The sequence below is a fragment of the Hyphopichia burtonii genome (assembly GCF_001661395.1).
Source record: "Hyphopichia burtonii NRRL Y-1933 unplaced genomic scaffold HYPBUscaffold_4, whole genome shotgun sequence".
Taxonomy (NCBI): domain Eukaryota; kingdom Fungi; phylum Ascomycota; class Pichiomycetes; order Serinales; family Debaryomycetaceae; genus Hyphopichia; species Hyphopichia burtonii.
This window is the reverse complement of record NW_017963731.1, coordinates 595,216-618,011: the sequence shown is the minus strand read 5'-3', so window position 1 is coordinate 618,011 and position 22,796 is coordinate 595,216. Positions and strand designations below refer to the sequence as shown.

General features: G+C 33.3%; 10 protein-coding genes across 10 annotated transcripts; 3 read left to right on the top strand and 7 right to left on the bottom strand.

Annotated features, from left to right (window-relative positions):
- Window positions 1-2,483: 2,483 nt before the first annotated feature.
- SEF2 (Sef2p) lies at window positions 2,484-4,900 on the bottom strand (the record flags this gene model as incomplete). Its single annotated transcript, XM_020222547.1, has 2 exons — window positions 2,869-4,900; window positions 2,484-2,707 (listed from the first exon to the last, which is right to left on the bottom strand). Exons 1-2 carry the CDS (start codon window positions 4,739-4,741, stop codon window positions 2,484-2,486), a joined length of 2,097 nt encoding a protein of 698 aa, XP_020076141.1. The 5' UTR covers window positions 4,742-4,900.
- Window positions 4,901-5,140: 240 nt separating this feature from the next.
- SNM1 (Snm1p) lies at window positions 5,141-5,938 on the top strand (the record flags this gene model as incomplete). The annotated part of the gene is made up of 1 exon (XM_020221322.1): window positions 5,141-5,938. A coding segment is annotated over exon 1 (397 nt), but the record flags the coding sequence as incomplete, so codon positions are not given.
- HYPBUDRAFT_157177 (uncharacterized protein) lies at window positions 5,865-7,553 on the bottom strand (the record flags this gene model as incomplete). Its single annotated transcript, XM_020222272.1, has 2 exons — window positions 5,865-5,922; window positions 5,980-7,553. 2 exons carry the CDS (start codon window positions 7,551-7,553, stop codon window positions 5,865-5,867), a joined length of 1,632 nt encoding a protein of 543 aa, XP_020076139.1.
- Window positions 7,554-7,765: 212 nt separating this feature from the next.
- HST3 (NAD-dependent histone deacetylase) lies at window positions 7,766-9,388 on the bottom strand. The gene is made up of 2 exons (XM_020222546.1): window positions 8,238-9,388; window positions 7,766-8,132 (listed from the first exon to the last, which is right to left on the bottom strand). Exons 1-2 carry the CDS (start codon window positions 9,282-9,284, stop codon window positions 7,824-7,826), a joined length of 1,356 nt encoding a protein of 451 aa, XP_020076138.1. The 5' UTR covers window positions 9,285-9,388; the 3' UTR covers window positions 7,766-7,823.
- A 627-nt stretch (window positions 9,389-10,015) lies between these two features.
- On the bottom strand, window positions 10,016-11,887 carry SNF1 (AMP-activated serine/threonine-protein kinase catalytic subunit; the record flags this gene model as incomplete). The annotated part of the gene is made up of 1 exon (XM_020220158.1): window positions 10,016-11,887. One exon carries the CDS (start codon window positions 11,885-11,887, stop codon window positions 10,016-10,018), a length of 1,872 nt encoding a protein of 623 aa, XP_020076137.1.
- A 599-nt stretch (window positions 11,888-12,486) lies between these two features.
- HYPBUDRAFT_85844 (uncharacterized protein) lies at window positions 12,487-12,864 on the bottom strand (the record flags this gene model as incomplete). The annotated part of the gene is made up of 1 exon (XM_020223763.1): window positions 12,487-12,864. A coding segment is annotated over one exon (378 nt), but the record flags the coding sequence as incomplete, so codon positions are not given.
- Window positions 12,865-13,536: 672 nt separating this feature from the next.
- HYPBUDRAFT_99933 (mRNA-binding phosphate metabolism regulator) lies at window positions 13,537-14,010 on the top strand (the record flags this gene model as incomplete). The annotated part of the gene is made up of 1 exon (XM_020224048.1): window positions 13,537-14,010. A coding segment is annotated over one exon (474 nt), but the record flags the coding sequence as incomplete, so codon positions are not given.
- Window positions 14,011-14,178: 168 nt separating this feature from the next.
- Window positions 14,179-14,964, top strand: HYPBUDRAFT_157174 (putative monooxygenase; the record flags this gene model as incomplete). Its single annotated transcript, XM_020222271.1, has 2 exons — window positions 14,179-14,197; window positions 14,300-14,964. The coding sequence occupies 2 exons, from the start codon at window positions 14,179-14,181 to the stop codon at window positions 14,962-14,964; spliced, it is 684 nt and encodes a 227-aa protein (XP_020076134.1).
- A 1,816-nt stretch (window positions 14,965-16,780) lies between these two features.
- SGE1 (Sge1p) lies at window positions 16,781-18,948 on the bottom strand. Its single transcript, XM_020221321.1, has one exon. It carries the CDS (start codon window positions 18,814-18,816, stop codon window positions 16,900-16,902), a length of 1,917 nt encoding a protein of 638 aa, XP_020076133.1. The 5' UTR covers window positions 18,817-18,948; the 3' UTR covers window positions 16,781-16,899.
- A 905-nt stretch (window positions 18,949-19,853) lies between these two features.
- Window positions 19,854-22,139, bottom strand: GPR1 (Gpr1p; the record flags this gene model as incomplete). Its single annotated transcript, XM_020218720.1, has 2 exons — window positions 19,854-20,039; window positions 20,421-22,139. 2 exons carry the CDS (start codon window positions 22,137-22,139, stop codon window positions 19,854-19,856), a joined length of 1,905 nt encoding a protein of 634 aa, XP_020076132.1.
- Between the last annotated feature and the right edge of the window lie 657 nt (window positions 22,140-22,796).

Genomic DNA, 22,796 nt, shown 5'->3' with positions numbered 1-22,796 from the left:
TACTCTACAAAGATGAAGGTCTCTCAGGTATATGTATGGATGAGCCTATGTGCGTCGCTAGTGTCGGCTGTTTTTCTACAGGATGCTTTTGTTAAGGATTGGGTCAACTATCATTATGGAAACCTAGGGAAGTACCAACTTACTTCTGATGAATCATTGGTTGCCATTACTGGCTTCAACCAATTGGTGAGCATTGGATTGCAAAATGAGGGTAGGCTTAGATGGTCTTTTGACTTAGAGAAACTTCCTACTGAAATCGATGATTTCCAAATTGCTAATCGAGGTAAAATCATCTATGGATATTCAAAGAATGGAAATCAGGTTTATTCTTGGGAAAGTGGAAGTGGGGTTTTGATTGAAAGATTCAATCTCGAGTCAGCTCCTAAGAAAATAGATGCCTTTGATAACATGGGTCTTTTGGTGTTGGGGTCCAATGGTGACCTTCAATTGCTTCGTGTTGACGGGAAGATTTCGTCGTTAGTCTATAAACGTGCCATCAGTGACTTCAAGTCATTTCAGCACGATGGTCTTGGATACATACTCACTGACGATGGAAATCTTGTATCTATTAATCCGTTGGGTGAAATAAGTATTGTGAAAGAAGATATTGTCTCTTTTTCAAAAATTAAAGCTGTTGGTGAAGGTATTCTTATTAGTTCCGATCACAAATTGTATAACATTGCTGACCTTTCTAAACCAGTCAGCTCCCCATTCAAGCTCAATAATGTCGAGGTGGTTAATACAAACTACTTCGTTGACTACAAGTCCTCAGACATTACTTTATATCGTGAAGAAAATGAAAGTATAGAAAAAATTTGGTCAGCAGCAATTGAAGAATCAATAATTGCTTTGAAGGTTGAAGAACATGCATTATCTACATTGGTAATTGCATCAACTGCCTCAGGTCAAACTGTTTTCGATATCACTGATACCTTGGCATCAGATGACTCCGATTTGGTTCAAAAGCACCAGTACGACTTCGTCGGTGGTTTGATCAGTTTTAGTCAAGAAGAAGCGGGCTTTCAATCAGTTTCAAGTAGTTTGGAGTTTGGAGAATTGAGAGTTGAAAAGTATTCATTTAGTTCCAAGAATGTTACTACCTCAAAAATTAAGCTTGAGGATGATTTTGCCTTAACCCCAACAAAAGCTATTCTTGTAGATAAACCAAAATCTCAAAATACCATTGCTAAAGTTCATCATTTGATCGAAAATGCTTATTCTTTTAACTTGGTCCAACGTTGGGTTGGTAGAGTAAAAAGACATTTAGCAGAGTTGGGAAGATTTGCTGTTTCTATAACTAATTCTTCTGGGGAAAATCAGATCTTAAATCAAGTAAATGAAGATGCTTATGGATTTGGAAAAATTTTGATATATGCTGATTCAACAAAAAGATCTTTGATCGCTTTGGATACTTCCACTGGCGGTCGTTTATGGAAAACAGAGATCTCAACGAAAGAGGAAGTTACCGATATACTCAATATTAACAGTAATATCTATGTTCTTTTATCAAAGTCATTGATTCAGGTTAGCGTCAGGGAAGGAACAGTTTTATCTACTTATGAATACAACAAAAATATTGAAAAAATCTTCAAGATTAGTATCGAGTCAGGTATTTTCAACGACGAACCAGATTTAGAACCGGTTGCTATTGCAGTTAAATTTGAAAAGTCTAACAGTATTAAGATTATTTCAAATTTAGATGACTTCCAGATCAAACCTGATCAGTTTTTGATCCAACAACTGGAATCTGCCATTGAAGGCTATAAAGTCTTAGATGAAAAACTTATACCTACTTGGAAATTTTCCAAAGATCACTCGAGTATAATTTCCGTTTCAAGCAAACCCGAACCAAGAGTGACTTCATCAATAGGTATTACTCGATTTGACAAATCAGTGCTTTATAAATACTTAAATCCTAATTTCATCTCAATAGTCAGTCAAGATAAGAATACTCAGCAGCTCTCTATTGATATCCTTGACGGTATTTCTGGATCTGTATTATACACTCATGTCCACGATAATGAAATCGTGGATGTGAATTCCATAAACTTAGTCGAGGATGATAATTGGATCATTTATACTTATTTTATCAAATCACCCAAGTTAGAGCAAAGGATTATCGTTATCGACTTATTCGATACTTTTGAAAACGCCATTGGTGATAAACAAGCGTCCGTTCTAAACAATGAATACAATTCTACCATCAATCAAATAAGCAAAAAGTCATTTATTTTCCCAGAACGTATTATTTCAATCAAACCAAGTCAAACCAAGTTTGGTATAACATTAAAATCAATAATTGCATTGACTGAGACTGGAAACTTATTAGAGATTCCAAAATTTATATTGAATAGTAGAAGAATTGACGATAAACCAATTAAGCCAGAAGATTTACAAGATGAATTTAGAATTATGCCATACGATCCGATAATTTATAAGAATACTTATCAAGTATTGAATCATAAGCTTGAATTAAAATTAGATCACGAAAATGAGATATTAGTTAAACCAACTGAATTAGAATCTACGTCAGTTGTTTGCTTTATCAATAAATATAACGATTTCTGCACTTTAATCCAACCTTCGTTGTCATATGATTTACTTAGCAGTACTTTTGATAAAGTTAAACTAAGCTTAACTATCTTAGTGTTACTTATTGGGTATTTGATAACCAAACCAATGGTCATGACTAGAAAGTTGAACAGCACTTGGATTGATCGTGAGTAGTTTTTGTTTATAAATAAAATATATTAAAAGAAGTATAATGAAAAGATTATGTAAATGCCAAAGTCTATAAGATAGAAGTGAAGATTGAATGTGATTCATAAATATAATTGATCACATCCTGATTAGTATCCGTATTTAAACCGTAAATTTCCCAATTAATATCATTGATATTAGAATTTCCCGAAGAAGAGTCATTATTCTTATTATTAAATTCATTGTCATAAATCAAATAAATTAATTCATAATGCAAGCTTGAAACCAAATAATCTTTCATTTTATTAACCAAAAAAAAAGTATCTTTGTTTGAGTTTAAAATTGATATATTATTCAATTTATTAAATTTTGATATAATTTTGATCAATTTACTATTCAACAATAACCAGTTACGGTTAGAATTTTTAGTCAAAATTCCAAAACTTTTATTGAAAAGATTTTGAACAAATTTATAATCATCAACCGAGTTTAACAAAGGGCTTGAAAAGATCCTTAACAAAACCAACAAAACCGTTTCGATAATGAATTTATAATGAATTGGAAGTTGGTTAAAGTTAGTAATGTTGGTGAATTCTAAATTCCAAAGTTGCAAAATCAGATTGCATGATTGAATCGCTTTATAAATGATTATTTTATAATCGTGAATATTTAAATCAACGTTCGAAAAAGCATAGGTGAATAATTGTAACTTGGTGAATTCAATTGATAATCTTATCAAATTATCATCGATTAATTTATCATTTTGTTGGAAATCATTCAATATTATTTCAAACATATTGATATTAATTAATTTCGAAACATTATTTGGTTGATTGATTAAATCATTCATATTCTCATTTAATTTTGATTGAATTAGAGAGATTTTCAATAAAGAATTGATGAAATTATCTTGATGGTTGAACTTTGAATTATTGAATAAATCGATATTGGCAGATTTATTTATGATATAATCCTGTTGGAACCCATTGTAATTTGAATTTGATAATCCAAGATAAACCAACCAATAATTAGAATTGATATTTATAAATTTATAAATACGTTCTCTTATTAAATTATTCAAATCAGATTCACTTGAAATATTCATATTAGTTTTATGACTAAATTCATTGATGAATTCTAATTTATGTAAACCCAATTGTAATGATAAATTTTTCATTAAAGATAAGTATTTAATTGATAAATTATCTTGAAGTTTTTCCAGCTTGATCATTGGTAAAGGCCAGGTCGTTAAGATCAACAAAGATGCCAAAGTATAAACATCTCTTGGAGTATTTAACCAACATTTGTATACGACCAAATTCTTTATATGATTTGCCAAGTCGAAGTATTCATTTGTATTTGACCCCGATAATTTCGAAGTTATAATAATGGACCAAAACAATAAATCGTTTTCTCTATATATTTGACGTAAGTTCAAATTTTCAAATAATGAATTTGGTAATATCGGTAAGAATTTATTATAATTCAAGTAATAATTTTTAAAATAATCTTCACATTGTTTGAAGCTTATTGATATTGGTCTCATTTGTTTATTGGAGTTTATAGTAAAGGAATCATTGATGATATTGGTTGGTATTGGATCAATATCAATACTTTTCTGTATTGGTGAATTGGTGGGTGAGTTTAAACAAGATTGAATTTCGGAAACTGATGGAGTATTAGGAACCGAATTGATCTTTTGGATTTGCTTCCCACTATCAACCAACAATTTGATTGTTTGATTTTTCCTTTCTATTATACGATCCAAAACATCTCTTAATTCATGAACTTCATTTGTTAATTTTTCTAAAACATCGTATGATCTTTTAGGAGTAGAGGTGATAATATCTAAAGTGCAATCGGTATTCTTCTTATAACACTGGGTACAGGGAAAAGGATTGGTGCTGGAGGCATCACATTTAGTCTTATGTTGTCTGCATCTTATGCAAGACTTCAAAACCTTACCTTTTATGGGACGGGCCGGAGTAATGAGTCTTAGACGTTTCTTCTGTTGAAGGGACATTATTATTATGGCAACCATGGAGTAAAAGTAGATAGTAGTATTAGCAGTAGCAGTATTAGCAGTAACAGCAGTAGTAACAGCAGTGGTAACAGCAGTGGTAACAGCAGTAGTAACAGTAGTAACAGCAGTAGCAGCAATAACAGATATCAGCAAAACGGAAATCGATTTGTATTTAAGACCCAAGCATCAATACCTTCACGGATAACGGTAGGGTATGTGCGTTCAGATGGTCGGACCTAAACTTATCTTAAACAATTTGGTTGGTTGTTAAAACTTGTAAGTAATCAGCTTCACCATCCAGTTTATTGGCTAGCCTTCAGAATCCGCTTCTCGGTGTCTTAAAAATTGGTAATGAGCTTTAGTGCGGATTTCATTGGCTGGCAAAACTTGCAACCGAATCTCGGTGAGAAGATGAGCTGAGGGCCTGAGACAACCCCAACGAGTCATTCCACTCCACCACGAGCTTGGACAGGGTAAGAACATCTGATTGATTACTTGAAGGACACGGTGATTTGCTGGTAGGTTTGCGTTCGAGGTTCGGCTTAAGCTTGTTATTGTTTCACGGGTTATTTTACGGTTTATGGTTGATTAGAAGTGAGAGATCAGACTATCAGGGTATCAGGTTATCTTAGTGATGAGTGAGTCGGTAATCCATTTATACAACTTGAGCCATGTGTTGACCACAGGGCCGATGTCTAAGAAGTATGCGGTTGAGTTTGCAGACGTTGCTAATCATCAACAGATCAATTTACCGGAGGTGATTGATGATGCTTTTTGCAATGGATGTGGTGTCATAAGTATACCGGGAATCACTAGTTCATCTAGAATTAGTTATCGGAAACTGAAGACGAAGAAGAAGAAGAAGAATGCTAGTCGACGTTTAGTTATACGGTGTCTCGAATGTAATCACACCAAGGAACATGATTCGCTAGTGACCCAATCGATTAAACCGATTAATTCAAGTAGCAGCGATGTTAGTAATAAAAAGCAATCCCGTAAACGTAAAACCAATGATTTATCGAGTTTATTGGCAGCTAAGAAGAAACAAGAAACGAAAAAGACTTCATTAGATCTAATGGAGTTTATGAAATGAACGTAATGACTTACAATACTCTTACAAATGAAAATAATATACCCAAGATTACATTAAAAAGCTTGAAAAAGATTTACTTAAACGTTCAGTGGAATAGATTGATTGTCTATTTTCATTAACTTCATTAACCGTTTGATAAGTTGGATCTATGTTTTTAAAAGACTTTCTTTTACAATTTCTAATCCATCTTCTTCTTCTAAATAATTGGTTTGATCGATCATTTGGATCGATATTCATGAAATCATAAACCCATTTTTCATCGTCATCGATATTAACTATATCTTGTATTAATTTCTCTTCAACCCAATCATTAACATTTAAATCTAATTGCCATGGTAAGTTTTCATCAAATTCCCAATCAATTGGTGCTTTTATATCTTTCAATTGATTCTGTTGTTTTATTTTAATCAACATTGCATCTTGAGCATCTTCTTCTTCACTTTCATTCTCCTGTGAAAGTTTCAAATCATTATTTTCTTGTAAGTATTCTTCAAATAAATTTTTGTTTAATTTTCTTATTGGATTATTGATTGTATAAAAATCATTAACAAAACCAACTTTTTCCCATATTTTAGTAATTGAATTCAATTTTTGTAATTCAAATATTTCAACCCATCTTGTTTCTTCTAATTGGTCATAGTCACTAATGAATTTTAATCCAAAATTTTCAAATTTACAAACAATTTCCAGAGTTTTCATTCTAGTGTTTTCATCGTATATGAAATCAAGGATGAAATCATGGAAATAAGGATGACATATACCAACAAATGCCCATAGATTAACTATCAACAAGAACTTTATTGGTAAATATTGAATTATCACTGGTAATATACTTGGTAAGATGAAAATTGAATAAAGTGACAAAAAAATCAAAGACAAATAAATCAAACAAGTAATATTTTCATCTTTGAAAAACAAGTAGTCGGTGAATAACCAAATTATAAAATCGTAAGTCTTAATATAAAGAATCATATGATTTTGTAAATCAGTTAAGTTAAGGACAAACTCTCTTGAAAATTCAGGTATTGGTTTGGGAATTTTATACTTGTTCAAGGGGAAGCCACCTTCATAGGGACGAGGATTAGACTGATGGAAAGAACTATCAATCATTGACTTATCAGGAGGATATAAATTCAAATAATTAGGTATTAAAATATTATTCATAACTAAAAAAATCGGTAAAGTTATTAATAAATAAGGCTTCAAAATCAAATGAGTTATTATCAATAGAATCCCAATGGTGAAATATGGATTATACCAACTTATAAACTTTATAACATTATCAATGAATTGGAAAATGGCCGAGAGTCTTTGATTCAACTGAATTGAGTTTCTCGACATTATATTAATCGACAACGGGGGTCTCTGTTGCTGCATTATTATTCGATCATCAATAACCTTATCCTTTTCAGTAGTAAGCGGTATTATCATAGATATAACCTTCTCCATCAATTTATCGGTCATTACTGAATTCTTGGGCTCATCATTGGAGTTAAGATACCAGAATGACGATATGTCTTTCAAATTTTTAGGATTGGAATGATCAATTGACTTAATATTAATCACTTCATTATTATACTTATTTGAATTAGTTGATTGATTCGATGCTATGGACATCCTCTTTTTGGAGTCGTTATTAGGTACAACATCAATCTCTTCGTTAATAACATCCTCCAACTCTTGTTCAGTTGTTTCTGAAGCTAGAATGTTCTCGAGAAAGCTAGACACTTGATCCATGATCAGTAGCAGCAATGGGTCTATCTTAATTAGTATATAGTTTTGCTGAACTCAATTCAATTTGGTCTTTTAATTTTTGCTGTACTTTCATATGCTTTCGTTAATCCGCACCCAAAAGCTTAAATAGTGCAACTACTAGTACAATTACTAGTCCAATTACTAGTACAACTACAACTACTAGTACAACTACACAACAAGCACGGCTATGTAATGAATATATTAATCTACTAATACAAACAAGAAGTCATTAGGTCGTTAAGAAAGAATCAACTATAATTTAATTCTTTTGGTATTAATATCAACATCCTCTAATTCTCTTTTAACTTTGATTGACCGTTCTTGATTCATTTGAGATCTGGTGAATGCTCTTAAAGCACGGGATCTGTTTGAAGTCATTTTCAATTCGTCCAAGTCCGGCTCATCATCTTCGTTAAAACTCGATTGAGGAGAAGGTAATTTGAATGAGTTAGTAGCTTTATTAATTTTTTTTGAATTTGATTCTGCTCTTTTGAATTTTTTGGGTTCACGTTTAATTTTGGTCTTTTTAGGTGTAGAAGGAGGAGTAAGAAGGGATTCTTCCTTTTTAACTTTTGGTTTTTCAGTTTTAACTTTTTCAGTTTTAACTTTTTCAGTTTTAACTTTTTCAATTTTTTCAGATTTAACTTTTGTCTTTTCAGCTTTAACTTTGGTCTTTTCTTTATTATTTGATAATTTTTTGGAATCGAGTTGTTCTTGAGTTAAGAACAAATCTGGGATTTCGTGTTTTAAAACTTTTATAAAGTCATCACAATCACTTAAAATTTCGTAATCGATTAAATTAGACCATGATTTTGAAATGGGGGTTTTATTAATGAAAATAACCAATCCACCTTTATCGTGAATGGTTTTAGATAAATTTCTTACTAATTTTTTAATACCATCAACTTTTAAAGAAGTACCCATTATAATCAATAAATCTGATTTTAAAGACATATCAAGACTAAGTCCCTTTGATATAATTTCTGATTGAGGATGATTTTCACCATATAACACAATATCTGGTCTTAACATTCCAATGTTACCGGTTAATCTTTTCCCACTGTATAAACGTTCTTGATATTTTAAATAACAGTTTTCACATTCTGGATTAAGACCTTTACTTAATTGGGCCTGATTATCTGGAGACCAATTAAAAGTCTTGAAACATTGAGTACAAGATAATTTTTGTAAATTACCATGTAATTGAACAACATCTAAATTTTTCCAAATTTTATTAAAATTTGAGTTATTACCATCGTTAAAGTTATTCAAATCAATCCCACAGTTTAAATTGATTACTTTTTCTAAACAATCAATATTCTGGGTATAACAACGTAATAATTTATTTTTTTCTTTTAATATTTTGATAAATTTATGAGTTTCCGTTGGTTTGGCTTTTAAGGATGATGAATAAAGGCCTTCCATAAAAGTACAAAATAAACTCAAGGTTAACTCATTTCTAAATAATGAAATATCAAACAAGTCTTGTCCCTTAACACAGTTCTTAGGGTATTTGGATTTAACCAAGTTATATAACCCATCAGATGACCTGAAATCAGGTATACCGGCATTACAAGAGATTCCAGCTCCAGTTAAAACAATGGTTTTTTTCAGCTTGAAAACGATCTTGGTGACTTCATTCAACTTGATCGAGTCTTCAGTGGGCAACTTGCTTCCAAGACGATTGGATTCCAATAAATCTATGGTTTTCATCTTGGAATTTAAAGATTTTAAAAAGAACAGTTAATTTTATTTGACGAGTATTAATTAACCCTAAGTAGTGTAAGTAGAAAAAAGGCTCAATGAGATGATTGCGCAATCAATTTGCTAGTAATATTTGCAATCTGATGACTATATCATAGAAAAGCAGCAGCTGAAGATGAAAAGAAGATGATGGGTAGCTCGAGTTGAAGACGTAGAGTTGAAAAGTTGAAGTTTTGGAAGAAAAAGGTACAAAATTTGTTAGTGAAGTGTTTACAAAATTGACTAAAACAGTTAAATTAATTACTTAGTGAACACCACGAATCTGAGGAAACGAGCACCATCTTTGGCAGGTAAGGGGTCTACTGGGACCCAGTGGGCGTAGAAGTAGCAGTTGGTGTATAAGTGTAGGTGTTGGTGTATAAATGGAGCAGTTGGTATGCTGGAGCAGGTCGGTTAGTGGAGCGGACGTAATTCATACAGTACTTACTTAGACAGTGCTTACTTAGATAGTACTTAGTTAGATATACAGAGTAGTTACAATGATACCGTGGTACGGAGATGGTGACAGTGATAGAGTGATGGTGACAGTTCAATACGGAGATGGTGACATTACGATACAGTGGTGTACCCATCTTGAAAATGGGTAGGGGTGGTACAATCACGAATTGAGAACACGATAAATGGTGAACAATCGTGCCGGTCTTAAACAGGAATATTGATACATATATTGGTACAAACAATTAACTATTTTGACTATTGACTGCTAATTCCATGATTAATCTAGTAGCCAAATGTAAGAAAGGATAAGCTGAGAAGGAGCTCATTTCGTCGACATCTTGATTATTTTTCTCTTTTGGAATTGAATTTGAAGAAGCTTGTTTTTGTAATCTTAATTCTTGTTGTTTGATTGAGCTTTCCCAGCCATCGAATTTAAAATCAACTAAGTAATTATTTGGTTCTAATTGAAATAATTGTATTTGCATCTTCATCATATCTGGACTGATGATTTCACAATTTGGATCATCTTCTACTATAGTTGGACCATATTTCCAACGAACTCTAATGGTCCATAATTCTTCTTCTGTTGGTTTCAGCCATTCAGCTCCCAAATTTTTCAAAGCTCTATATATTTCTCCCATAACATCCAAAGGATATGATCTTGATCTTACACCAAAATGCCATCTTGTTTTCAGTTTCTTCAGTGAAACTGGACTAATTTTATTTTGGTTATTTATATTATTTTCCATCATGTATGCCCGATGTATTGATGGTAATGATGATGGTAAAATAGCAATTGTTGAATTTGGCAATGTAGATAAATCGGGTACGGTGGCCAAGGTTTGGTAAGTTACTGATTGTTGGACTCCTGGTGATCTGTGACTTGATCCACTTGTATTTGAAGTAGCCCCACCGGTGTTTAAAGTATTCCACAGTGGTGGTGGGGATTGAGATAAGAAATTATCCATTTTTTCGGTTTTATTTTTTTTCAAATCAGCAACTAATGAATGATTTTCCTTCATTAATAAATAAGCGTCTAATACTTCATTTGATTGTTGTTGTGGGTGACGATGTTTATTACAATCTTCAATAACTTTTATAATTTCATCACGATCGTATCCCATAGTCATATTCAATGCATTAATAACATTTTCATCAGTTTCAACTTTATTATATTTTGTTTTGGAAAGATCGGGTGGTAATAAATAATCTTGTATATCTTGTTTAAACCATTCGTCTTCCATAATTTCATGTATTGTAATTCTATTTAATGGATTAACAACCAACATTTTGGTTAATAAATTCTTAGCTCCTTGCGATAAATAATTTGGTAAGGTATAAACACCATTACTGATTTTCTTGAATAATGCTGGTATAAATTCATCATCAAATGGTAAACGTCCACATAGCATAACATATAATATAACACCCAGTGACCAAACATCTACTTCAGGTCCAGCATATAACTTACCACTAATAACTTCCGGAGCGGCGTAATTTGGCGATCCACAACTTGTTTTCAAAAAATTCCCATCCGTCATAATATTTGATAAACCAAAATCAGCAATCTTAACATTCAATTGATCATCTAATAATAAATTTTCTGGTTTTAAATCACGATGAACAATCTTGTGACGATGACAATATTCAACAGCCGCAATAATTTGTTGGAAAAATCTTCTAGCTTCATTTTCAGGCATTTTACCTGTTTGCACAATGTAATCAAATAATTCTTTCCCAGCAAATTCAATAACCATAATAATTTCGTCTTTAGACTTAATAACATCGTATAATTTAATAATATGGGGGTGTCTCAATAATCTTAAATATGAAATTTCTCTCTCAACTCGACCTTGCATATCCGATTTGGCCAATGTTTTACGATTAATGATCTTTAAAGCAACCCGTTGTCCAGTAGTTAAATGTTGTGCCAATTTAACTTTACCAAATGATCCTTCTCCTAAGGTCTTAATAACTTGATATTTCCCAATCCGATTAGCAGGATTCACATTAGCATCGATCGGCTGCTGTGGCTGGGGCTGGTGGAGACGAGGTTCCTCATGATTATGGTGGTGGTGATGATGATGGTGTCCATCATTTACCTGATCTGACATATCTTCACAACTCTAAATTTATTATATAACCAAACAATTAACCAAATAACTAAACAAATAACCAAACAAATTCGAACAAATTCGAACAAAAACAATTCAACAATCAGTTATCTTCTGAATAACCACTCTATACGTATCCTACTTGATACCTTTTATTCTTTCACCGTTAAGCAATGAAGTTGTTAATTTCCCCTGTTGTTCATTTTTCTGTGTTGTGAGTGGGGTTAATTTGCTGGTGGACTTATTTTTTTGAGCTGCACACACTACAGACCAGTACACCACCACACTCCATCCGTACATTTATACTACTTCTATTACTTATATTACTTCTACTTGGACCGGTCAGACTTGTACAGGGACCGTGTCTTATTGGTTTCCATGTCTTTGAATCGGTCGGGGCTACGGCTTCTGTTGTAGTTAGTTCTTCTTTCCCTGGGATTATGTTTTGATTCTTGCTTTGGTTCTTTTGATTGTTCTTTTGATTCTTGCTCTCTTGATTCTTGTTCTCTTGATTCTTGTTCTCTTGATTCTTGTTCTCTTGATTCTTGTTCTTTTGATTCTTGTTCTTTGAAATCTTTTGGTTCTTTCACCTCCTTTGGCTCGAGCTTCCTTTTGGTTTCCTCTAATATCTCTTTCGGTATCCCGTCAGGATCTTGTTGAGCACTGTTTAACAACAACCATAGTTTTTTGCAAAACTTCTTCGAGTCATCCTCTCCCATAAACTCTTTCATCTGCAAATGAATCACCTTGATGTCCGGATTCTCATCTTGCGTGAGCATCTCACATAGATAGTCCATCACAATATCGTCATCTGGTAGTATTTGGTTCAATTGTACAAAGATCCATTTCTTAACGATGGCAAAGTTAACCTGGGAAATGTTCACCTTAATATCAAAGATCTTATTCAATTTCAACCGCGAGAGCTCCCTGCTGTTCTGCCTGGCCACGTAATCTTCCTCTACTTCTTTCACTTTGTACATTCTTGTGTAGCTTAGAAGTAGTACTTTCCAGTAGTAAACTTTTTCATTTTTTCAAACAGTTGCAGTTTAGCACCGCACGTTTGCAGGTTTTCTGGCTGCAAAAAGTATCAAATGTGATACATCGTTTTCCAAATGTGATACGTCGTTTTCCAAATGTGATACATCGTTTTCCAAATGTGATACATCGTTTTCGAAATGTGATACATCGTTTTCGAAATGTAATACATCACTTCATGGGCGGTAATGTGGCACTTTCATGGCGGCTAATCTTATATAAATACGCTCTTTTCCTTGTAGTTTCCAGTAAGCTTTGTAATGTGGGCTATCACAATGTACTCTTTCAAGACTTTGTCCAAGGACTCGAGTCTTGTCTCGTCGAGCTCTTCATATTCGCAAGCAGATGACTTGTATTCAACACCAAGGTCAAGTAACACCATTGATGTGTTCACCCAGGAAATTGACTGGAAACCAGTCACTAATATTTGGTCTACCAACTATAAGAGCTTGTCAATCGGGCAGGTTGAACAGTACAACCAGCTTAATCTGCTTCAGCCTGCTCAGAGCCAATATGTGAATCAGTCTAAAGATAATTCAAAAACACCCAGCTGCGTCAGCTCTCCATTACTCAATTCACCTTTGTCGCCTTTCCCTCTTAAGAAACCTACTTATACATTCAAGAATACTAATGGGAATTTCTTCGATGTTTCTCTCAAGTCAAGGTTCTTCGTTATAAAATCGTATAACATCAACGACGTCGAGGCATCGTTCCAAAACGGGATTTGGTCCTCTACAGATTTGGGAAATAAAAGATTGAATAAAGCCTTCATTGAACTTAAAAGTTCATCCTCTACTGATAAGGTCTTATTATTTTTTCTGGTTAATGGATCACGTAAGTTCTGTGGGGTTTGTGAAATGATTGGCCTGGTCGACTTCAATCTGTCCAGTAATATCTGGTCTGAAACATCTCGTTATAAAGGTGTTTTCCCGGTTAATTGGTTAATAATTAAAGATATTCCAAATAAATACTTCAACCATTTATTAATTCCTTCCAACGAAAACAAACCAGTCACCAACTCAAGAGATACCCAGGAAGTTCCATTTGACACGGCAATTGCCATACTTAAAATATTCAGCACTTTCAAACAGCTTGAATTACAGTGAACTGTCGTATCAAAATCAGCTCACAACTAATCAAATTTCGCAGAAAGAAGCAAAAAAAAAAAAAAAAAAATATAAAACTCAATAGCAAAAAAACCATCAAGTACATCTTCAATAAGTACATCTCTTCACTTACATTTTATCACAACAAGAATGTTGAATGCTAGTAGAGGTTCTCGTCGGTGCCTTTCGTCGACTTGTCGTCTCAACTTACACTGCACTTCTATAGCACCTGCCAAGACCGCCAAAGCTCCTAAATCGAATGAAACAAAAGCCAAAAAACAAGCAATTAAAAAGTACTACGGTGAAGATGTCGAATACGGGGCATTATCAAAAGCTCAAAAAGCTTTCCTCGATAGAGTTATAAGAGTCGACCAGGCTGGAGAATTGGGTGCTAACTATATCTATTTTGGTCAATTCACCGTCTTGGCTACTAAATATCCTCATTTAAGACCAGTCTTACAGCATATGTGGGATCAAGAAGTCCATCATCATAATACTTTCAACGATCTTCAAACAAAACGTAGAGTAAGACCTTCTCTCTTAACCCCCCTTTGGAAAGTAGGTGCCTTTGGTATCGGGGCAACAACTGGCCTTATCAGTAAGGAAGCTGCAATGGCTTGTACTGTGGCCGTCGAAACAGTTATTGGTGGTCATTATAATGATCAATTAAGAGTCCTAATGAATCAATTCAATATCCCAATCTACGATAAAGAAACCGGCATCCCATTATCCCCCGATCAAATATCTCGTGAAATCGAAACATCCCCTGAATTATCTTCTTTAAAACAAACCATCAGTACTTTTAGAGATGAAGAGTTGGAACATTTGGATACTGCAATTGAACATGACGCAGAAAAAGCTGTTCCCTACATGCTTTTGACCGAAGCCATCAAAATTATCTGTAGAGGTGCTATCTGGTCTGCTGAAAGAATTTAATTATATATTCATCTGTATGAAAACAAAATCAAACAAAAAAAAGTCCAATAGAAATTATGAATGTACGCTTATACTTTTATTTTGTGAGGAATAAAACATCCTCTTTAGACCCGCCCCCGGAAATCGTAGTCTCATCACGTGCACAAAACAGATCCGGTATATACAGGAAAATGAGAATTTTAAAAAAATGAATCAAAATATAAACAAACTACTTCTCTTTTAAAATAGTCAGTCAGTCAAATCAGTTGCAAGTTGAAGCAAGAGATGTCGCGTCTTAGTTCGATCTACCGGTCAGGTGGATCTGGCTCCTCCTACTCCGGACGTAGAAATCATTTGATAGTACAGAAAGATGAATTCCCGATACTAGATAATAAAGAGTTACTAGAATGTTTGGTTGCCATTGACTTACCGGGATTTGATGATTTGGTGACTAAGCCAACGTCTCAATCCATTAGAAGCTTTTTCGAGCAGTCGCTCGACATGTTCTTCGGGGTAACCGCCCAACAAATATCTCAACGAGCCAAAGGAATGACTACTAATTCTAATACGTCGATGGTTGAAGGAGATGCTGAAGCAAATAAAGAAGAATCCAATGAAATTGATGATACTGAGAGTACATTGTATGTTTTAGTGTTGTTCAGAGCTTGCTCCAATTGTTTGAGGACGTGTGGAATATATGATTTCACGTTACTGGATTTAATGAAACCAGACCTTAATAGAACAAGAAGAATATTAAGTAGTATAGTTAACTATGCTAGATTTAGAGATGAGTTCACCATTGGGTGTGAAAGTTCTTTAGAAGAGTTCGAGAAAAAATTACTAAAAATTGAAGAATTAGAAAATGATAATAATCGATTTACTAAAGAAATTGAAGATTTAAAAGTAATTTTACAAGACGGGTTAACTTCAGATGATTCTAATCAAAAAAGTACCTTGAAACAAATCAATGCATTTAATTTTCGTTTGGAAAATGAATTGAAGAAACTTCAAAAAGCTCAACAAATTTTAACTCTTGAACATTCTCAATATAAGGAACAAAAACAAAGATTAATTGAAAAATTAGAAGACCATCATTATTTAAATTTGGAATCTAAAAAGGAGCTTGAAAAATTAAAAACTTATCTTTCAACTAACCCAGAAGTTCTTACTAAAATCATTAATGATTTGAAGAACACATTAAATGAATATCAGACAGACTATAGTAACCTTGAAGCTACTTTCAAAAATAAATCAGCCACCATTGAATCAATTCAGGTCATTGAGCAAGAGTTGAAAAGCTTGTTCAGAATCTTAGAAGAAATCTTAAATGATTTACAAAAATCAGAAGCTGCTATTGAAAAACTAAATAATTATAATGAATTTTTAGAACAGCAAAAACTTGAGTCAAGTGATTATAATAGACAAGTTCAACAAGTGAAAAGACAATTGAATAATATGGAAGAAAAAATCAAAAAATTAAGGAATCAAGCATCTGAAAGAGATACGAAATCCAAGAATACTCTAGCCAGTTTAAAAGCTGATTATGAAGAGTTAGTCGAAGAAAGGAAAACAAGGGAACAAGAATTAGATAAGAAAAAAGAACTAATAACTAATTTGGAAAAGCAAATGGCAAATAAGAGGAATGAATTCCAAAGTGAAGTTAGAAACGCTGAATCAGCGGTCTCAAGATTAATGTCTCATCTCAAGTTATACTTAGCCGAAATGAATAACAAAATCCCTAACTAGTCTTTTCCTATAGCATGATCCTTTTTCATTACAGGTCAAATTTCAATTCATTAAAAATTGTATTTTTAGTATGTATTTTTAGTTATTCAAAGTCATTATGTATGTATATAATTCGAATTAATTTTCAATTAAATAAAAAAGAGAGGTTGTAATTGATGAAGAAAAATTCTATTAAAAGCCCTAACAAGTATCATTATATCATTTTGTTGATCATTTTCTATTTATACCAACTTCAAGGTCGGCTGATTGTTGGCAATTTGCATCACGATTACCGGTATAAACTTCATTTTGTTCATCTTGATCGTCTTTCTCTTCATCACTACCAAGATAAACTTCGTCATCTTTAGGGATTCTTTTATTAGTAGTGAATATAGAGGCAATAAAAGAAATGACGGAAAAAGCCAAACATAAATAAAACACGTTTTCAACTGCCTTCATGAATTGACCTATAACCAAATCTCTAGTAGAGCTCGGCAAGCTATTGATCAAAGTGGGTGTTTGTATCAAAGTTTTAGCATTAAGTTTACTTAAAATTTTATAATCTTTAGAATTTTTGTCAAGTCCTTTAATCATGGATGTTATGTAATTGCTACCAGTTGAAGTAAACATTAATTGGGCCAATGCAATACCGATTGCTGCACCAGCTTCTTTTGTGAAATTGAGGAATACAGTAGTAATTATAAGAGACCCCTCAACATCATTAGGTGCATTCAATTGGGCCGATAAAGCAGAACTTTGAAACTGTAAACCGATTGACACACCAACAACAATCAATAAACCTATTCTGTCTTTTGAAGAAGAATGTTGGTCTAGTAATAGTAGCAAACCGTTACCGATAATTCCTAAAGATGTAGATACCATAATTGGAATTTTAACGAACCTTGAGTATCTCATAAAAATACCATTAAACATTGATGCAAGAGTGACGGATATAATTAAAGGTAATAAATCAATACCAGATTGGAAAGATGATGCATTGAAGATGACTTGGAAATAAACGGCCAAGTATGTTAATTCAGCCATGAAGAATGCAAAATTGAATGCAGCACAAGTGCAACACATAAATATTTGAGGAACTATCACAACTTCTCTAATGAGTAAAGGAATTTTGGAAACAAAGAAGTTATAATAGGTGAAAATTATTAGAAGGATTCCACCTATGACGAAACAACAAATGACGGCAGCCGACTTCCAAGGAAAGTCGACACCACCAAAAGTAATCCCTAGCAAGAGTAACACCAAACCGCCAGATAAAAGAACAGTTCCAATGTAGTCAATTTTCTTTAATTTTTCAAGAATGTTACCCTTAGCTCTGGGAGGATTAAATCCGAAGAGAAGGAAAATGAAAGAAACACCACCAATCGGTAAATTTATATAAAAACACCATCTCCAGGTGACATGGGTACTAAACGCACCACCAATAAAGGGACCAATGACAGAAGCTACTGAAAAAGTCACACCTAATAAAGTCATTGACAAGGCTCTCTTAGAAATAGGAACGCTCTCACTAAGAATAACAATTACCATTGCTTGGACAGCACCTCCACCAACACCTTGAATGACCCGGCCACCTATCAACATATTCATATTTTGAGCTAATGCTGCAATTAATGAACCAATCTCAAAAATCACAATGCCCACTAGAATGGTATTCTTTCTACCGAATGCAATCGAGATTTTCCCATAAGAAGGAGCCAAGCAGGCCATAGGTAGAAGAAACCCAGAAGTGAGCCATCCTATTTGTGAAAATGCATCGAACTTATTACCAACTTTTGTTAAGATTGTTGAAATGATGGTTTGGTCTAGAGCCACAATAAACAAGCTTGCAAAACAACTGAAAAGCGTGAAGACTAATCCCAACCCCTCAACGTATTGGTCAGTTGCTTTAGAACCATCACCAGCATTACTCTCGTAATACTTCTCTGTTTTCTTTGTCTTGAGGATTCCATCATCATTACCAGCATTAGCAGTGTTTGTCTGACCGGGCCCAATAAGAGTATTAGAGCTGTCCTGGTTGTTCAATCTAGTGGATGTAGCAGCGTCACTTTTCTCCATTTCATCGTTATTACTAGCGATCGTTAGCATAGGAGAGTCCTCAATACCGTCAGTTGCTTTCCTAGATGACATGATAATACAAATGCCGAAATAAACTGACCAAAAATAGGTAAAAAGAGTGGAAAAAACAAACTAAGCGATTGAAAATTCAATCTTATTTCAACTATCGAGAAGTTTAAGGCATCTATTACTATTATAAGATGTCCTCTAACTGATCTTTAGCTGATAAATATATGGCAACAAAAGTTGAAAAAAGAAAAAAGAATGGAGTAACAGTCATTTTGCCGATTTCATTGTTTCCTGTGCGCAACTCGGACATCGATTTATCAGAATTAGGTACGAGTAAACGGCTGTTGCATAATTTTCAAGACGATCGAAGTGTAATTGGCTGCAATTATGTGTCGGCCAACAGCCTAAGCCATGGGCCTTAAGAATATGTAACTTGCGGAATTTTTTCAAAACATATTGATATAAGTAAGTAGAATTTTTCATTTGCAACTCGAACGATAAGCTGGAGGGAATAGTAACTTGGGAGATCACCTTATGTGGAGTGAAGAGATTAGTTTAAGTGACGGTGTGAATGATTAAAACAACAAGATGGTGTTTTAGATAACTTTTATATTTTTGAATGGGTATTAATATACTGAAGACTCTATTGAGATAGAGATTGCAAAAAAGTCATGCTATAAAGAATAAACTAAATAATATACACGGAGTAGCTATATCCTAAGGAACAATTGCAAATGCAAAGTTTTTGAGTTGAATGAGTCAAGAAAGAATGAAAAAATCCAGGAAAGTATCACAAATAAGATAAAATAAATAAATAAAATAAAGTAGTAAAGAAATAAAATAGCGTAGATAGAATAATGTCAAATTTTTTGAAAAGTCCAAAAGGTGAATGGGAGATATATATAAAAAAAGGAAAAAGTAAGAAAGAAATTAAAACCAGGCGTAATAAAAGAACCGACATAAGCACATTAATTATTAAATAGAAATTCAGCAATTGAATTTTTCCATCTTTGACTCATTTCAACTGATATATTTTGATGGGATTAGGCAAATATAACGAATTTTATGACTGGACAGTCATTGACTTGAAAGGAAACAAATTAAGGACCTTTTCTTAAGAATTCCAAGAAATCCATATCGTCATCATCTGAGGTGTCAGCGTTTGAAGCATAAGAGTTTCTGTGATCATTACGATTACCTGAAAATTGTTGACGCATGGACGTGGTTCTTTTAGGGGTATCATTATTTGATCCTGAGTTGTTGTTTGGACTAGTGGGTGATGTAGGCTCATTATAATTAGTACTTGTTCCACCACCAGATTTTCTCTGTTGCTGGATCGAGTTTAATAAGTTGATGGCATTAGCAGTGGCAGAATTGGCAAAGACTTGGGAATGAGGTCTTGTAGATGTTTCATTATTACTCTGAGGTGAATTATTGCTTGATTGACCTTTATATCTCTTACCCTCGAATATAACCGGCTCATTAGGATCAGCGATTGAAATATGTCTTGGCTTGTTGGCTTTATAAGCTGGTTGGGGAGCAGAAGGTTTACCATAATTAATATTATTAAACATTAAATTTGGTTGATCATCTTTCGAACTACTTGAAGATGAAGAAACACCATTAACAGTGCTACCATTACTTGAATTGCTTGCATCTCCACTAACTGGTTGATTTTTTTGATTTTTTTCACCAATTTGAGTTAATGAGCTTAAAGAAGATCTTCTATCATTACCAAAATTCAAGGAAAACCCTTCAAAAGTAGTTCTAAAATCTTTTTCAGTTAAATCACCACTTAAAACATTTGAAAAATCATGTTTACTTATAGCCGTATCACGATTAGTAATTTTTGTTGAATTACGATGCGGATCATTTTGAATATTTTTAATTTCTTCAATCTTATTATTAAGATATTTAACTTGAAATTTAGTAATATTATCTTCCGTAGGTAATTTCAAAAATGGTAATCTGAGCCAACTTAAATAATGTCTCCAACGAGGGTATTGATTAATATCTACTCCAAGACTTGCACTAATGGAATTTTTAGTTAATCTTGCACTAGTAGCGTCCGATTCATTATCATTTGAAGGAGCACCACCTCCAGAGGTATTCATAACTATATTATCCATTTTACTTTGATGTTCTTTTTCAAAATTTTTCATAATTGTATATTCCCAAGGTTGTTCTCGATAGAAAAAGACCAAAGTATCAATGAACCCATTAAAAGGTTGCATGAAAGCACCCATACAATTTAACCAGTAAATTGGTTTATGATGTTGTTCATAATTGAATTGAGTACATTGTAGAATAAAGGGGAATAACCAAACGAAACAATATGCAAAGGGATAAATAAAGATTGATTTCATTTGTTTTTCAATAATTTTTTGTCTTTTCCTAAAATTTTCAAGATTAGCGGCTTGAATTTCTGGATCAAAAACTATATCTTCAGTATCAATATGAATATTACCAGTGCTTCCTTTTGCCTTTGGTTCTTTATTAGAATTTCCTTTTAATTTTGAATCTTTAGAAGCAGAATTGCCAAGATTATTATTACTATTAGTCTTATGAACTTCTTCGTCAGGAATAATGAAATGGGGGAAAATATGATCTTTAACAGTTGCCAAAAAATATTTAAGGGCCGAATAAAAGGAAGGTTTTTCATGGGAAGCGTTAGGATGAAGACCATTATGAAGTCTCAGTTTATGAATGGTGGTCCAAACCCCACCTAGAGTTTTAAATTCTCGTATGACATGGATATAGATAGCACCATAAACAGCAAAAATGATGATTACAATGATATATCTTGGGATCCAAGAAAGAACCAAACGAGACCATAAAGGTCTTTGAGGAAGATAACACCAACAAACATAAGGATAATAGCCTTTACCATAACAGAATGCCAAACTAGCCATAATTGTTGGAATAAAGAAGGAAAGCCCGTATACCATAAAACGGTAACGATACAACCCCCCTTCGGTACGATCTGAATTATGGACTTTAACCGTAAGGCCCGGTTTGAAAATCAAGAGGAACGTATGAACTGCAAAAGAAAGAATAGCAATATCAGCCCCTTCAATAGCAGTTACTGTGAAAAAACCCACAATTTGACAAAAACGATCATTATAGTAAGCCGTATATCGAGTCAAAACCCTTGAAGGATATAAAAGAAGAATACAGGCTTTCAATAGATCATAAAAAATCAAAAAAAAGATTAGTTGATGTCTGAAAACTAATCTTCTTGGATCTATGGCAAGAAACATATACATTGCTGCCACGCAAAATACAATCGAAGCACAAGATGATGAAACTGCCAAAACTCTTTGTACAAAGCTACCATGTTCAGTGAATAAATCTTCCTGTTCTCTTTTAACAAACTCAGATGCCATCGATAGGGCAAATGATTTTATTTCTTCAGTCCCCGGCATAGTATTATATCTTTGAAACTTTCCCACAATCAAAAAAAAAAGGTATATTTATTTGATTAAAACAAACAAACCCCAAATAAGAAAAGAAACAACTCCTGTTAAAGTATAAATGTTTTAACTTCCACTTTCCTCTTTATTTCCCGCCTGTTTCCAAGCTTTAAAGAGACTATACTTCAATTGCTAAGAGAAAATGCCTGCGGATTAATAAGTTGGGAGGGTCACTTGTTGTGAAGTACGATCAAGTTCACCACTGGTCCGATGGTCAGCTCTAGGTATGGTTGGTATGGAGATGTAGAATACCAGAGATGGTTGAATAAGATGAAAAAAGAAAAAAATTCAAAAGAAAAACCAATGAAAATAGACCCGAATATCCAAAGAGAAAAAATTAGAATAAAAGTAGGAAAAAAAAAAAAAAAAAAAAAAAAAAAAAAAAAAAAAAAAAAAAAAAAAAAAAAAAAANAAAAAAAAAACAGAAAAAAAAAAGGTAAAATTCCAGGCGCACTGTAAAGGAGATTGAAAAATGCCATAACAAAGACACAATGTTAGGCCAGATACTTGATGAATGGAGCTGGCCAGTGCGGGCTCGTTTAGGAGCAGAGGCTTATGGGGGTCGTGGTG